The 16,419-nt window shown below is 31.2% G+C and overlaps 2 protein-coding genes across 2 annotated transcripts; both read right to left on the bottom strand.

The window, feature by feature from the left end:
* Window positions 1-26: 26 nt before the first annotated feature.
* On the bottom strand, window positions 27-2,375 carry LOC7482104 (membrane steroid-binding protein 1). Its single transcript, XM_002318791.4, has 2 exons — window positions 1,970-2,375; window positions 27-704 (listed from the first exon to the last, which is right to left on the bottom strand). Exons 1-2 carry the CDS (start codon window positions 2,275-2,277, stop codon window positions 365-367), a joined length of 648 nt encoding a protein of 215 aa, XP_002318827.1. The 5' UTR covers window positions 2,278-2,375; the 3' UTR covers window positions 27-364.
* Window positions 2,376-3,818: 1,443 nt separating this feature from the next.
* LOC7484395 (F-box/LRR-repeat protein At3g48880) lies at window positions 3,819-8,199 on the bottom strand. Its single transcript, XM_002318792.4, has 3 exons — window positions 7,982-8,199; window positions 7,299-7,694; window positions 3,819-4,628 (listed from the first exon to the last, which is right to left on the bottom strand). The coding sequence occupies exons 2-3, from the start codon at window positions 7,670-7,672 to the stop codon at window positions 4,073-4,075; spliced, it is 930 nt and encodes a 309-aa protein (XP_002318828.3). The 5' UTR covers window positions 7,673-7,694; window positions 7,982-8,199; the 3' UTR covers window positions 3,819-4,072.
* Between the last annotated feature and the right edge of the window lie 8,220 nt (window positions 8,200-16,419).

The following is a 16,419-nucleotide window of genomic DNA, read 5'->3' as shown; positions in this document are numbered from 1 at the left end:
ATAAACACAACATAGGGTATTGCAAATGATGCAGAAAATCAACATTTTTATTGCTTATTAACAATTTATCCAACTTTTACAGAGCTCAAATAATGCTTAGGCAACCCCACATGTAAAATAAATCCACCACAACGATTGCGGGGCAACTAGCACAATCAAATTAACACAAGTTACAATTTCAATCTCCACACTTTAAAAGACCAATTTATTAAATAGCAGACTGAAAATTAGAGCAAGATTATAGCACGAGTATTCTAGACTGAGAAACGTAAGCTAATACATAATATAAATGGCTAGATTCGCCAAAAACATGTGTTCAAACAGCTCTTTCTTCATTAAAGATTGTTTCACCATAAATGCAAGATTACTCTTCCTTGGATTCACCACCAGCAGGAGTTTCAACAGGTGCAGCAACTGATGGAACATCTTCAGCTGGCTTAGCAACATCGCTTTCTGTAGCCTCTGCAGCAGGTTCACTGGTGGAGGTTCCATCAGTTACTGGAACCGTCTTCTTGATTGTTCCAACCTTAATATATTTACTCATGAACTTGTATTCCCAATCCTGCAAGGCCTCCAATTCAAATGGACCAAGACCAGAGACATCACCAGTTAAATCTTTATCTTCGAAAGACATCTTTGCTAGAGCTCTGCTAGCATCCTTTCCAGCAAACAATGCATAAGGTCCACCAGGTCCATAGAACATCCTGTAACAAATAATGTATAGCAAGTTTACAAGTTTCAGCACCAATTCATAACAGTTTCAAATCCTAATGCACAGAATTCACGGTCTCATACTAGATTGATAGCCAACTCTCAGGTCTCAGCTGATAAGATTATAATTCATGGTCAATGTTAACATACACTACATATCACTACAAGTCACTGGAAAAAAAAATGACAAACACATCTTCTGGGTCTTTGTATCTCTAAGGTGTCAGGCCATATCCATATAAGAAGCATGATGTGATTGTAATTATTAGTCTATCAGATAGCGTGTTGTAAACAAAGGAATGGTTTGCATTCAAGATTTGATTAAATCATGCCCAAAAAGGGTTCTAGTCATTGCTTGTTCATCACATATAACAAAAATAAATGATTGCCAAACGCTGAAGATGAGCAGGTCAGCAGACTTGAGATTCAGAAATGTCTCATATCAAACCCAGTGGTCGACCACTAAAATCCACTCACAAAGAAGCAACAGGGAATACAGAGTGAGAATCACGCCAAAAACCTTCCTACTGAAGATCATTCATTTAGCTGCAGCAAATGAACTGTTAAGAATAAACTTCTGATAATATACAAAATTTATTTTAGGTTTTAGCAATCCAAGTTACAAAAGGTTGTGAAAAAGAGTGCTGGAATGCAAAATTTTAGTCCTCTACGTATTGGTCAATGTCTGAATGAAGCCCCATCCATGTTACCACAAAGAATACCCCATCACTTAAAATCAAACCATACCTTAACATTGCTCATAAACAAGTAAAACACAAACAAAATAAGAGAAGAAGACCACACAACCAATCAAATTGCCCAGATAATGTATCAACATCAAGTCTTTTTATCACAAGAGGAAAAAGGGGGAGATTTACACTTCAACTTCACCATATAATCCATTAAAAAGGATTTGAAAAAATGCAACCTTTCAACGACCATACTAAAAAAAGTAGCATCTCTTTTAGAGACTCACCACAAACAAGTAGCAAAAAAGTAGCAACAACCATAGAGAAAAAAAAAAGTGATCAACAAAGATCACCAAAAAGTCAAACAAGGAAAAGAAAATTGATTTCCTGGAATCAACTAAGACTTCAAACAAAAATCCCAAAATTTCACAAAATCAATAAGCTCGAAACACCCTTTGACCCAAAACACACAATAATCTCATCACTTCAAAAAAGAATACAAACCCACTATTTTTCACCGCTCAGAAGTCAAAAACAACCAAAAAGACCACAAAAAGATGGAACTTTACCTGCTTTGAGAAACATCATAGATCTGACCCTTAATAGCCATAAGCAAGGGATTTTTAGAGTCAGTACCATCATACTGTTTTAGTTCTTCTTCAGTGATTTCACCAAGTTGAACAGGTGGAGGTAAAGGTTGCATCTGCTCTTCAGATTGTCTTGGAACATGTTGATGATGATCAGACCCACCAAACAAGCCTGATACCACATAGTAGACAGCTAACCCTAAAGCTGCAACTGTAAAGAAAGTTGCTGGTGATAGTCCTGTGTATGCTGTTATGGCTTCTTTGAGTGTTTCCCATAGTTCCAAAGCCATGTTTTTGTCTGTTTTTAGAGGGGAGGGAGGGAGGGATTTATCAGTTCAGAGAGCCGTGAGGTTTGGTCTGAAATAATGAATATTTGAGATTTACAATCACTTTGGGTAGATAAAAAAATGTTTCTTCCTTTTGTTTATTTATTTTATGGGAAAAAAATAAAAAAAGTTTATTTTTGGGTAGATAAAAATAAATGTTTTATTATAAAAGTATAAAATATATTCAATAAAAAATAAATAAAAAATTATTAGTAAAACATTTTTATTTCATATAATTTTTTAAATATTGTATACCACACCATAAAATATTTTTATTTATAATTTAATTTATTTAATACTTGTAATCTTAAATATTTTAAAATAATAAAGTAAAAATCATGTGTTGCTGGGTAAGCCAAGCTAGCTTTGCTAACCTATTTATCATGATTTATGCATGAATTTGATTTAACAAGCTCACTTAATTAGATTCTTAATTTCAAATAAATAATTTTAAAATTATTCTATACATGAAAATACACATGTAAAATCAACTCAAGAATCAATCAATGATAAGAGGGAGCAGGATCGATCTTCTAATTTGTTTTTAAAAAATTTAAAATAATATTGTTTTAATAAAAAAAAAAAGTAACATTAAAGGTTGATTATAGCCCTAATAATTGGGTCAACGAGTCAAACATGTTTATATATATATATATATTTTGCAACAGATATGAGCTATATTTCCTGAAAAATCTCCTTTTTCATTAACTCGAATATGTCCAAGGCCTGGGTTAACTGGGTCTCAAATCACTTGTTGAACTGGTCTAGATTTTACAAATAGAAGTTTTAGATTAAAAAATAGTAATTACATTTGGCTAGCTTTCCCTCACTAATCCCCTTTTCAATTACATATTAAATCAATTATTTGGATTATTCACGAAAAGCTCTCGATATTTCCTTGAATTCAAACCCTAATTAATAACTCAAATGACACGTTATCATCTAAATCAATACCTTAACTATGATAATTAATAGTGTGAGTTTTTTTTTTTTTATTATCAAAAGGAAAACATATAAAAGATTAGTTATAAAGAACTTGTTGTACATTATCAACTTCCAATATTTATGTGAAGTAAATGATTTGAAATTTTATAAAAATTAAAAAACAAATGCTTAAGATTTTCATCTTCGTCTCTGCCCACATGTTCTTCAAACTTGTCCTTCACAAGACATAAATTTTATTAAACAATGCAAATTGTCCATCAATCTATGAGTCAACAAGGAGAAAATTGCAGTGAGGACTGTTATGGGTTTGGAATTTGACTGCTGAACAATCTGGAAATCGACTAAAAACTGGGATTTTCAACTTCTAAGCACAGAAAATTGTAGGAGAAAATTATGTTTATACAAGACCAGTTCAAGTATCGGTTGAGTGTATATTCAACGCTGGCAATATTATATTAGCAAATGAGCCTACATTCAATGTCTGGAAGGAAGTTAAGAGGTACAGACTATGTTATATATCAGGAAAAATAAATAAATAAATAAATAAATAAAGGGTGACCTAAAAACAACAAAACAGTGCAATTTAGCATATATATACACATACACACATCTACGAGCATTAACAGAAAATCTTCAGCCCTCTACAACTACCCAGAGTTTGGCTTTTTATCACCACAACTAACATAAAATAGACAGGAAGCCCTGAGTTGCTTCCTTCAACATTGTCTTATTCTGTTCCTGGCATAAAGTGAAAGAATAACCAAGAAAAAGGATACATTCTACCCCACAGAAATTTGATCTTGGAAAGCTCAAATCAAAGAGCAAGAGACCTGACCTCATCTTCCTTCCATAGCCCTTTTTCATACTTGTACCAACGCATGAGGCCTTCATCATTTCTTGTCCGTTGACACATGATGCAAGTGTCTCTCATGCAGGTTAAGAATTTGCGTAACCGAGAAGCTTTCTCCAGGATAGTTTTATCAAGCCGCCTAACTATTCTTCCTGGTGCAGGAGGTGGTGGGATTTGTATTAGAAGGCAATGCGATATGTTGAGCACATCTAGGCACCGCAGATTATCCAAGATGAAGATCAATGTGTCCTTGTATAGCTTTGAACATCGGAGGCTCAAAACTTTTAACGTTGGAAGATAGGTAGCGAGTGAGGATGCAAAATAAATGTCAAACGGTCCCATGATCTTGAGTTCACTAAAGTTCCTGCAATTAGTAGCAATTGCCTGAACAAGACGAGGGGAATTCACTATGCTTGGCATTGTCAGGGATTCAAGATCTTTCCATAAATCAATAGCTTTGATCATTACAGTCTCCACTCGGTTCCATGCTGGTAAAACAAGTCTTCGAAGGCGTGGGCACCTGGACAGAGGACAAAAATCAATTAGATCCATTTTATTGTCCACAGCGCAGTGTTGCCTATTCTCTAAAACGTAGGGGAACAAAAGACATCCTTGCAACATCCAGTAGTATATAAAATCATATTTATATTCTGGTGAAAAAGAAACGGCATGCCATCATGTAACTTAACATTATGTTAGCATCCATCACAAGAATCTGTGATTCCTTACAATTATGATATGATAATTGTGCCCAGGAAATAAACGGAACGGTCCTGCAATTTAAAACACTATGTTATCAACAGAAAAAGTAGTTTGCGATCATTAAATCGCAAATGGTAGGTGATGCTTCCACTACAATTATTTTATGAAGAATGTTCCATAATGCCATACTGATCATGTACAATATCATATAAGTGGTTTCCTTTACAGCATAAATTGCTACTAAGAACTACATACACCACATTTATCATATACCTACGGTCCAGCTGGGCAAATTCATTCCACAAACTTATTAAGCCCTCCACAAACACCAAAACCATATTATTTCATCACCAGATTCCTACAAAATCTTATTGTAAGCTGTTTCCAACAGTCCCCAAGCAATAAGTCCCCCAGCTGAAACACCATTAAATGGTTTTTCATACTTTACAGACATCTTTTAACTCGGTAATCATATCTTAGGTTTATTTTAAAGTCTAAACAGAGGACTCCCTTCGCATAAGAAGCCAACAATAGTGGATAGATTGGTTAACCTCCATATTCTTAGTCTAGTGTTAAGAGTCTAAATAGTTTCAGCTTGGACACAACAATGGGACCAATGCTAATAACAGCCATGCCAATCATCAGACACTCCAGGCAGAATAAACTCCACCAAACAGTTTGAATCAATTCAACCCTAACCTTTTAGCAAAAGAAGCATCGTAATATATTTTGATTTACTGGTCTAACTCAACAAAAGCCATATCATATCATTACGGACTTTTTCACTTAATATTTTCACCATGTACAGTTATGTTATAATAACCTAAAAAGAGAATCCAAGGAATGCTATTTGTAAGACTACCATTTCTTCAACCTCACCCACGACTTCTTTCCCCATTTCACCACTATTTGATGCATATATGAACCCCGAAACAAATCGATATCATTTGCTTCACAAACAATCGGACATAAAAATCTGCTCCTTTACTTTCAGCATCATACTCGCCTCTTATTATCCCAATGAATTCATATATCCAACAAGTAGAGATATGAATACATTGCTTATAAGAGAGCAACCAGGAAGTTCATTTACAAAATCCTCTTTCAGTCATTTTTTTTTCTATTTTCAGCAATACATTTGACCTTTATTTATATATTCTGATTTCCTCATTACCTCTACTTCAAGGGGACAACGTACCCCTTATTCCAGGAAGCTATATTTTTCACTTGACCTTTCTTTTCTGTTACAGTGATTAGTAATATAGCAAAAACTAACCATCCAATGGATTACGACCACACAAATAACAATTCACAACTGTGCAGTTTCTATACTTTTAACATTGTTATCAACGAAATCATCATCAAACATATCTAAAGTATTGAACTCAGTCAATTCAGCTATAATCAAGTACAACCTCAGTAGACATACTGTCATAAGAAACTTTCAATCTTCATCCAGTAGCTGCACCCAGATATAGAATTAATGTATACCAAGCATGCTAAAAAATATATAACTTAGTCACTCCGGACTCTAATGCTGCATTGAAATTTTCCACATCTCAACTCAAGTCCAAATCTATATTAACCTGCATTTTAACAACTCCATCTGTGGCCTCTACTTTTGAAATTTAACAGCTTAATTACACCAGGCCATGTATCACCTTCAATAATTCAATCCGGGTTGCTTTGCCTTGATAATTTGACAACATCTCCTAAAACACTTCTGTATTTAGCCATAAACTGACAAACAATACGCAATACCAGGTTAAGGAGCCCTTCCATATCAAACATATCTTCTTAGTCTAAGGAATAACTATCTCTTTTCTCAGATCCAGACGGGCATTTTCAACTCATCCCCCGTGTTACTAGTTGTGACATCATCACCGACTTAAATTCTGACTAACCTCATTCTCCTGGTTGAGAGGTCTCACTTGACCCGATTCCCACACGCATCCACTCCTCATCTCAGAGAATTTGCAATAGCCTCTCTTTCCATTTCAAGGAAATCAGACACGTCGATTCCTTATTAACCTCCTTAGATCACTTCCAGTAGCCTCTCTACTCCATTTCAAGGAAATCAACCTGTAATAAATACAGTAATAAGATCTTCATGGTGCACTCGATTAATTCTGCTACAAATTTGAGCCACTGAATGAACCAACCATCAGTTGCAAAATTACATCTCCCCCGTCTTCGAGTCAATTAGCATAGTAACTTCCATATCAAGTCCACCACCACTTAAAGATTACATCTAAACTCCTCTACTCGCAAATTTTAGTTTGGTTGGCTATACCAACTCCCATCAATAATCGCCTGATCCTTTTACTTAAGAGTACAACCTGCACAACCTCTAGTATTGAAAATTCATCATCTTCCACTATTAGATTGCATATCAATTATAAAATCATCACCAAGAAAAGACACAGACATTATCAGAAACTTGATTAAAAATTTTAAAACATAAAAAGTCCTCCATAAAAAAAGTTACCTTTGAGCAGTATAAGTCAAATGATCCTCACTTACATACAAATTGAAGTGAAAAAACAACGAAGTTATATTTCCCCGGCTGAGACTCAACGAAATCTTCAAGATTCGAGTCAATGTCTTATCAGAATGACCATGCACGTACACATAAGGCTCCAATGGGATTTTGATGAAATTAGATTCCAACATGGACAAATCAAGTGTTTTCCACAGCCAAGGATCACAAGCAGCCAAACGCCACGCACTACAAACATGAGCAATGCCTGAAGTTAATTCAAACACAGTCAATGACTGGAATATCTTCACCAAGATATCAATGTCCATCTCCTCCCATGTCCTCGTCACAGTTCCACCCTCTTCTATCTCACGAAACTCCATTGCAACATAACAAAAAAAAGACCTATACAAACAATGGGAATCGAGAAAAACCACAAGAACTCAAGAATCAGTCCAAGACTCAATCTTTCAAATTCAAGAAACAAAAGGTTTCACAATTCAAATACAAAGATCAATGAGCAAAAGATTTTGATAGCCCCCACATGCAGGATGCAATGATCTTGTTCAGAACAGAACACGCCCTCATCAACTAACTGTACAAACATTTTCTCAACATTAAAAACCAATGACCCTTTAGGATCCAAACTGGATCTGGGTTCTCAAGAAGCAAGCAGAAGGTGAAAAAAATACCTGAAAAAAATGAGTCTGTTAACGTTTGATTCTGGCCAGATTCTTGAAAACAAGCAGTGGAAAGAATCAGATGGGAAGGGCTACAATTTTACCATAAAAGCCTTATGTGTATGTCTTAGCTTTGCCTTTTCTTTCTAACGAACTCTCTGCAAAATAATGGAACTATCCACGGGACATACGGGCTTGCTTGGTGAGTGGTGACAGACCAATCCTGGTTTCAGTCAACTGACGGGGTTATTATAGCACTTGGTATAGCAACTCACAATTTTGTTTTACTTTGGTCCCTCAATTCTTTTTTATCTTGATGTCATCCTTCTTATGTTTGTTATAATGATGTTTAACTCCCAATGTTGAGTGTCATATGTCGGTAATATTATATTTTGTGTTTAGTGACAGAATTTGTTTATTGATTATTTAAAACCTATTAAATGGTACGGTCCTTACAATTGCAAATTTATATCCTTACAATATAGTTCACTTTGAGAAGAATGATACACTTACAAGAATGAATACACTATCTAACTTCATTTCAATAATGTTTTCAAAATTAATAGCCATGGTATTATTATTTTTTTTTAAAAATAGAGTTAGTTTTAAGAGGGTGAATCATAGTCTTGAAACCCGATCTGGTCTGATAGGTTGACTCGAGACCTGAACTAAACCGGGTTATCTATAAAATTAAGCATGTAGTTGACCGATTAAATTCAGATAACTTGATAGGTTAATCTATATCCCAAGCTAGATTTAATCATTTTTTTTATTTTTTTAAAACAACATCATTTCAAGTTTTGTTTTGTCCAAAATGATGTTGTTCTTTTTTTTTTTAATAAAAAAACAAGTTAATTTAGATTAGCTTGCTTACATAGGAGTTTACCTATCCAACCTAAAACTCAAACTTTAGACCAAGCCATGAGTCGGAGTGGGTTACAGATCTACGAGGGAGGTGAATTGGAACAAGATGAGTTGATTGTTTTCTTGAAAAGAGTGAGGGAACCAAAATAAGATAAAATTGAAATTAGAGGGACCAAACAAAGACTTTAACGGGTCAACTAATGAATGAACCCTAGATTTTGAGGTTCCATCACGTGAAAATATACTGCCCAGAGGTATTTTTTATTAAATGTCCAATGGCTAATGGTTACACTATGGGTTAAATACTTAAATCCCACTCGTTGACCCAGTACATAATTAATTATTAAATAATTTAATCACATTGATTTCGAAACGCTAAGAGGCAATTCCTGTCCCTTTACCATCTAGAAAATTAATTTCTTTTTTGTTCAACATGGATTGGACATCCCTTTAAAAGATATCTAAGAAAAATATGATTCTTTTGGCTATTTAAAAATTCACAATAGCCAATCTCCCATGCATTTTTAGGTTGTTATTAATGGTGAAATCACTTTACCTATACACAAATATAAAAAAAAATAGAATGTTACATTTCAAATATATAGTTATTCTATTTATATGCTTGTTTTTTTATATCAAAATATTCCAAAAAAATTATTGGGTCCTATTGAGTTACAGTCTATTTATATTGTTGGTTGGTTGCAACCCTTAAATTAATTTTGATATTAAATAATCATCTCGATCTAAAATCTTAAACTGTTAGATAAGGTTCAAAAAATAGTATTATATTACTCTTTAACTCATTCTTTTTAAGTGAAAGTTTTTTGAGCTTGAAACTTGCACGAACTTAGACTACTTTATGCTTAATTTTTATTAATTAAAATGAAGGTGATGAGATTTAATCTTATGACCACTTGGTCATTAAAATTCTAATATCATGTCAAAGAACTTTCTAAATCCAAAAGTTTAAGTTGTCAGATGAGATTACAAGAATAATTTTATATTGTTCTCGAACATTTGAAAAAAACTATTTGAGCTAATTTTATTTTAGCTTGGTTTTGGATTTTATGCTCTCTTTTCTATTTAGTTTAGGATTTTGATATTCTTACCTTGTAAAAGTTGATTTTTCTAATCTACTTACGGAGTTGTAAGCTTTTTAAACAAAAAAAATTATAATAGAGAAGGAAATTTTGTAATAAAGTACAAATCCGTAGTTTATCAATCAATTTATTAAGCCTATTAAAACATATCAATCTCAATTAACCCTTCCAATATGTGGCTTAGCCCCGATTAATTCCCATATTTGGTTTTCAAATTATATATGCTATAAATAAAGCATATCCTAAATGATAGGTGATATTTGGGTGGTTAGTTAAAGAATTCATAGATTAGATAAATAAATAAAAGATTAAGAAGACAAAGTAAAAGAACAACTATGCAATACTCAATTAAAATATCATAATTTTTTATTCGGATGTTGATTTGTTAAAACATGATATAAATTTAAATCTATATTGTATAAGAAATTCATTTTCAACAATGAAAATATTTGAATTTGAGAGTTTTTCCAAACTTGTGCTTATTCTTATTATAATAAAATTTTAAAAGTTTATTTGTAAATGCAGTTCAATCCATGTTTCTTTAAAATTTGAATATTTTTGTTTAAAATTAATTTTTTTTAATGTTTTTATATTGTTTTGATTTGCTAATATTAAAAATAATTTTTAAAAAATAAATAAAAATTTTATTTTAATATATTTCTAAATAAAAAATATTTTAAATCATAATCACTACCATAATCTTCAACATAACTGAATTTAAACATGCTATATCACATAAAACTACTGTATTAACTAATTCTTTCTTTTCTATTTATTGTAATATTCTTTATATCTGCGTGATCATCGATCCCAACGCAATCTTATAATTAATTCACAAGAAAGATAAATGAAAATTACAATGTCAATGATCATACAATTGTCGAGGCTACTTCATCACACAGCTATTTTCAGCCTCCAAGCCAGCTTTTTAATTAGCCTCTGGAGATTAATAATCATATGCTTCTTGCTTATATATCAATAATGAATAAGCAAGGAAGACTTGAAGCATGCCATGTTGGACTTAGATTGGTTTATTGATCCATCATTCCATTGTTGTTGAATTTCTATTGGATCAAGAAGAACTTCTCGGAAAGAAATTAAAAAGAAGAAAGGAAAAAACTATTGAAGTCAACCGTAAGGGCTGTCGAGGAATAAAATTGTTTTTGAGAAGGGAATTATAAGCTTATTTAATTGTTTTTTTATTGTTTTTTATCGAATTATTATTTGATTGTATATTCTGAATTTAAACTTTACTTATACAAGAAATAATACATGTAATAAGAAATCTTAAGTAGTTTCTTTGTTGTTTGCTATAATAGATTAATTTTTTTTCTTTTTTTTCTAAGTCTGTTTTTTTTATATATATATATATTTTTATATTTCACTTTGACTATTGATTTTATGGTCTTTTCAATATACTCCCGATGATTATCCATAAAAACAATGAAGATAATACATGATATTTTCTTTTCTTGGATCACAACATCAACATTTCAGAATACTAAGAACAAAGAAGAGTAAGAAATCATAAAATACAAGGGAACTAATTAAGAATCACAAGAAGCATATAGTAAATGGGATTTGTAATTGATCTCACACATGCATGGCTGCTCAACGCAGATTTTTTTGTCAGATAAACAATCATAGAATAGTTTTCGGAAGGATTGCATATATATGCTTAGTCTCCAAGCCTAAAGTGAAGGTGCAATTTCCATCAATGGTTGGACTTGAGTTGATGTATCCCGTCCCTTCGAACACATTTCCAGGTCGCGAAAGCACTGGAGCACCCCATCCGAAATTCTCCCCCGGTTTCAAACTCTTCGCCTGTTTTGTTTTTCTGTTCTTTCTCCTTTGTTTTTCTGCTCTAGCTATTGTCTCCGTAAGGGCTATTCTCTTTTTAGCCATAATCTTAATATACTCTCGACTATTATCTAAAAAAAACATCATAAAAAGGAAGTTGCATTTTCCAACTAATAATAATAAAATTCGGAAACCAATGATGTTTCAACTTGATGCTTGTCGAGTCACCTGCTTCTTCTAAGTAATCAATTAATTAGATCAAATAATTTATTATTTTTGAATATTAATTTATCTCTTGTTTTAAAGCATCATAAAAATAATAATCATAATTACTACTACTCTACTAAAAGAATTGAAAACGTTTATGTTACTTTACTGTTATTATAAACAATGAAGCGCTTTAGATTTTATTTTTCAAACTTTTTTTCTTTTTCTAAATCCTACCTACTAAAATTTATTCTTTCAATTTCATCATTCAATATTTTATTAATTTTAAATTAGTTAGCATAGTTTGTTTTCTATAAATTTATCGTAGTTTTAAATAAACTATCAAACGTTTGATTGTGCTCAATTTTTAAAAGTCTCTATTTTTATTATCATATCATTAAATAAAAAAATAGTTTAAACAAAAAACTTTTAAACCTAGTGGAATCCATGATTTGGGTAACAGATTTTGTGAATTAAGCCATGAAACATATATTTATCCAATATATCATTATCTTAATATTAAAAAAAAAATCATCTTGAATTTTTTTAAAGTCAAACCATGTTTTTACTAGTTGTCTATGTTGCCTTTCAAGCCCCAGGTTAACTAGGTCACCTAGAATCAACTCTCACGCAAATAAATTTTAAACTCAAGTTAGATAAAAAATTGAGTTGAAAGATCTCAAGGTTGACTCGCTAGATTGAATTTAGTAACAATACCAAATGATTTCATTTATTTTAAAATTCCATCTCCCATTTTATTTTCTTTTAATTGAATTTTTTTTAGATTTTTTTTAATTATCAATTTTATCCTTTAACATTTGATTGATTTTAAATTGATAATTATAATTTATTTTGGTTTGTTTTCTATGAGATTATTACAATCTTAAATAAACATCTTGATATTTGGTTGATGCTTAATTCTAGGAGAGTTTATATATTTTTGTTATTGTAATAAATTTATAGATTATTTTGAATTATAACTTTGGAGGGTTAGCATTTACTCAAAGAGATCGAGTTGGTGCTCCTAAGAATATCATAGTAATTTATAAGGAATTTCATAGTAATTTCTGCAAGCACTTTCCCTACATCAATATTGAGCTATAAGACATGTTCCTTCTCTCACCTTTTGAAGGACAGAGACTAGTACTGGATGGATTGGAGATGATTTCCATTGTTTCTTTTTGCTTACTTTATCATAAATGTGCATACATTTTAGATCAGTTCACTGGCCTTCTTTCTTGTTTCCACTGTTTCTCAATCATGTATAATTTGGTTTGAAAAGACAGATTTTTTTTTGTAATATTCCTGAGTTTGACCATTATTTTAATTTATCCATTTTTATTAAATTAATAGTTTCTTTTAAAAAAATATTAGTCATACATTATTTTTTGCGTACTAAATCCATTTAAAAAAGGTTAACTGGTACATTAATTAAGATTTAATACTGTATTAATTTTTATACTTTATGATAATATTAAACAAATTATTTAAATTAAAAACTTTATGAGTGAAAAATATTTTATAAAGTAACCGTAATAATATTTACAAACAGACTAAATCTCCTGTGATGAAGAAGTAGCTGAAACTGCACTTGAGGTCGTGGCCTAGTGGGTGAAGAGACTTGTTTCCTTCCTCTGCACCTGGGTTCGATCCTCTCTGTGCATGCATGCCACCCCGTGGTGCCTTACATGCTTACTGGGCTTGCAGGATGTTCAGTGGACCCAAGGATTAGTTGTGATGCGCGTAAGCTGGTCTGGACACCCCTCAGGTTATATATAAAAAAAAATAGCTGAAACTGTGTCAACTGTCAAGTTCTTGTTGTGTTGCTTGCTTTCTTAATCAAGGTTGTCAATTCCGTTCCGTTTCACCCGGAATAGCCGAAACATTCCATACCAATTTAAAAAACGGAACAAAACGGAACAAATTTCATCTCATTTTAAATCTCGGTCCGTTCCAGATTTTTCAGCTAAATTCCGTCCGGAACGTTCCGGTTTCATTCCACATGTTCCGTTCCGCTCTTGAAAAGCCATTGAATCAAATTGAACCTTGTTCAATTTCATTAATTAAATCACTCAATTATAAAAAGCTCTTTTTCATTACTATTTTTAATAACAATTATATTAATAATAATATTGAAAATTATTATTACTATTTCCATTAACAATGATATTAATTTTTTAAAATTAGATTTATCACTAATATATATGGTTTATATTCATGTTGTTTTTTTTTTTCATGTTTATACTTTGTAGGAATTTGAGCAAAACAAGAGATGCTTTATATTCCATTAAGCCTTGATAACATTGACCTTAACTTTATATTTAAAATATTTGTGTTAAAACATTTTACTTTCATAATATTTTGATATTTTGTTTAAGTTGAATTACTTTAAGTTAAAGATCTATTTAATCTTGACTATTTAGAAATATTTTAAATTTTAAAATTATATTTGTTTGACATTGTGTTTGTATTGCATAATTTATAATTAATTTATCTTGAATTTGAATTATGTTTGTTATATATATATATATATATATATATATATATATATATGAATAGTATAACCCCGAAACGGCACGTCGAAATACTCCGAAACTAAAACATTTTATTCCAATTAAAAAAACAAAACACCTACCAAAACAGAATTGACAACTTGTTGTGAATCTTACTCAAAAGTGTTCAACCAATACTCACGGGCAAGCATTTCCTTCTAATCTCATAACATATGAGGTCTAATCCGATAGATGCTATATGCATTCTCATAACATATGAGGTCTAATCCGATAGATGCTATATATCATTTGGACCGTCCATGATCCGACAAAGGAAGGAAAGAAAGGATGGGCCAGGTGGTGTCAGTTAGGCGACAGAAATACTTTGTCTTTTCACAGGGAGCAAAAATAGTGATTCTGAAATTATTGCAGAACTTTAAGATACTGTGTTCGTTTGTTTTTTAGTTTCAACCTAACTTTATTTTATTCAAAAAGCAAGTTAGTTGAAATTAAAAAATAAATAGGTCAAAATAATTTTTATTTTTTATAGTAAATTTTATGTGTAATTGTATTTAAAATTTTGGTTTTGTAAAAATTAAAATATCTTATTTTTTATTTATATAATGTAAAGCACAAACTTAGTATGCTAAATTTTTATAGCAGGCTAGATATTGGTTGACTTGGTTGCGAGGCTCTATCTATTTAATCTATTTTAACAAATGAAGTCAAAACAATAATGTGAGATTGCTACGGGTCCAGATGGTTTAGTTCTTTCATCTATAAGAAAGAAAGTAGGTTTTTTTACCGTTTCAAACACAGTTTGGTAAAAATTTTTGGCAATATAGTATACGCAAGAATTATTTTTAAAAAAATATTGTAATTCAAATACAATCATGTTTTTTAATATTGATTCAGTACATGACTATTATTCAAAATAATTATTATTTAATGAGAAGCCAAAATGCATATCTCATATATTTTTGGGTTTTATATAATTGTTGTTGACCATTAGATCTTGGATCTTATTTCTTGACCAACGGATTTTCATGAGAAATTTAAGGATAAAATTAAAAAAGAAAATATATTAAATGATGAAACTGAAAGACAAAATCTTTTGACTCAACTTCATATCTAACTTGGGTTTAAAATTAAACCGCGTGAGAGTTGTCTCGACGTGATCTAGTCGGTTTGACTTGTCTAAAGACAACTTTTCGACATGATCCAGTCGGTTTGACTTGTCTAAAGATAACTTTGATAACTTTTAAAAAGGTCTAGGAAGATGAGAGTGAAAGGAAAAAAAAAGAAATTAAAATATAAAAAGAAGAAATTGAATTGAGAAAAAAGAAAAAAAAAAGAAGAGGAAGAGCCTTATTTCATCAAATTGGATTATAGAAATATCTAATCGAAAAAAAAAAGAGTTTAAATATTTAAAAATAAAATTGAGGTGGTTGACTTTCCGTTAAAGCACCATAATATTTTAAAAAAAAGACTAGTAATTGACACCTGATTGTTGAAGGGCCTGACTTGTGGCAGTCCACGTGAATTTGTGATGCCTACAGATAGCTTCCTTCTTGTCATTTTTGTGCTCGATATTTTAAGAAGCTTAATTTCGTTAAAACAAAATTACTTTTGATTTTATCAAAAGAAAATTATATACATATTAGTATTCAGAAACTCCTTAAGAAAACATGCATGTCTTTAAACTGCATGGGAGTTATCTCGACATGATCTAGTTGGTTTGACTTATCTAAAGACATGAGAGTTGTCTCGACATGATCCAGTCGGTTTGACTTGTCTAAAGATAACTTTGATAACTTTTAAAAAGGTCTAGGAAGATGAGAGTGCAAGAAAAAAAAAGAAATTGAAATATAAAAAGAAAAAATTGAATTGAGAAAAAAGAAAAAAAAGAAGAAGAGGAAGAACCTTATTTCATCAAATTGGATTATAGAAATATCTAATCGAAAAAAAAAAGAGTTTAAATATTTAA

Source organism: Populus trichocarpa, chromosome 12 (genome assembly GCF_000002775.5).
Source record: "Populus trichocarpa isolate Nisqually-1 chromosome 12, P.trichocarpa_v4.1, whole genome shotgun sequence".
Lineage (NCBI taxonomy): Eukaryota > Viridiplantae > Streptophyta > Magnoliopsida > Malpighiales > Salicaceae > Populus > Populus trichocarpa.
Note: the sequence above shows the minus strand (reverse complement) of the source record. Positions and strands in the feature narration are given on the sequence as shown.

Coding starts and splice junctions, on each gene's coding strand:
- LOC7482104 (XM_002318791.4), bottom strand. CDS start 2,277: ATGGCTTTGGAACTATGGGAAACACTCAAAGAAGCCATAACAGCATAC. Junction 705..1,969: donor TATGATGTTTCTCAAAGCAG/GTAAAGTTCCAT, acceptor TATTTGTTACAG/GATGTTCTATGGACCTGGTG.
- LOC7484395 (XM_002318792.4), bottom strand. CDS start 7,672: ATGGAGTTTCGTGAGATAGAAGAGGGTGGAACTGTGACGAGGACATGG. Junction 4,629..7,298: donor TTGACTTATACTGCTCAAAG/GTAACTTTTTTT, acceptor TCCTCTGTCCAG/GTGCCCACGCCTTCGAAGAC.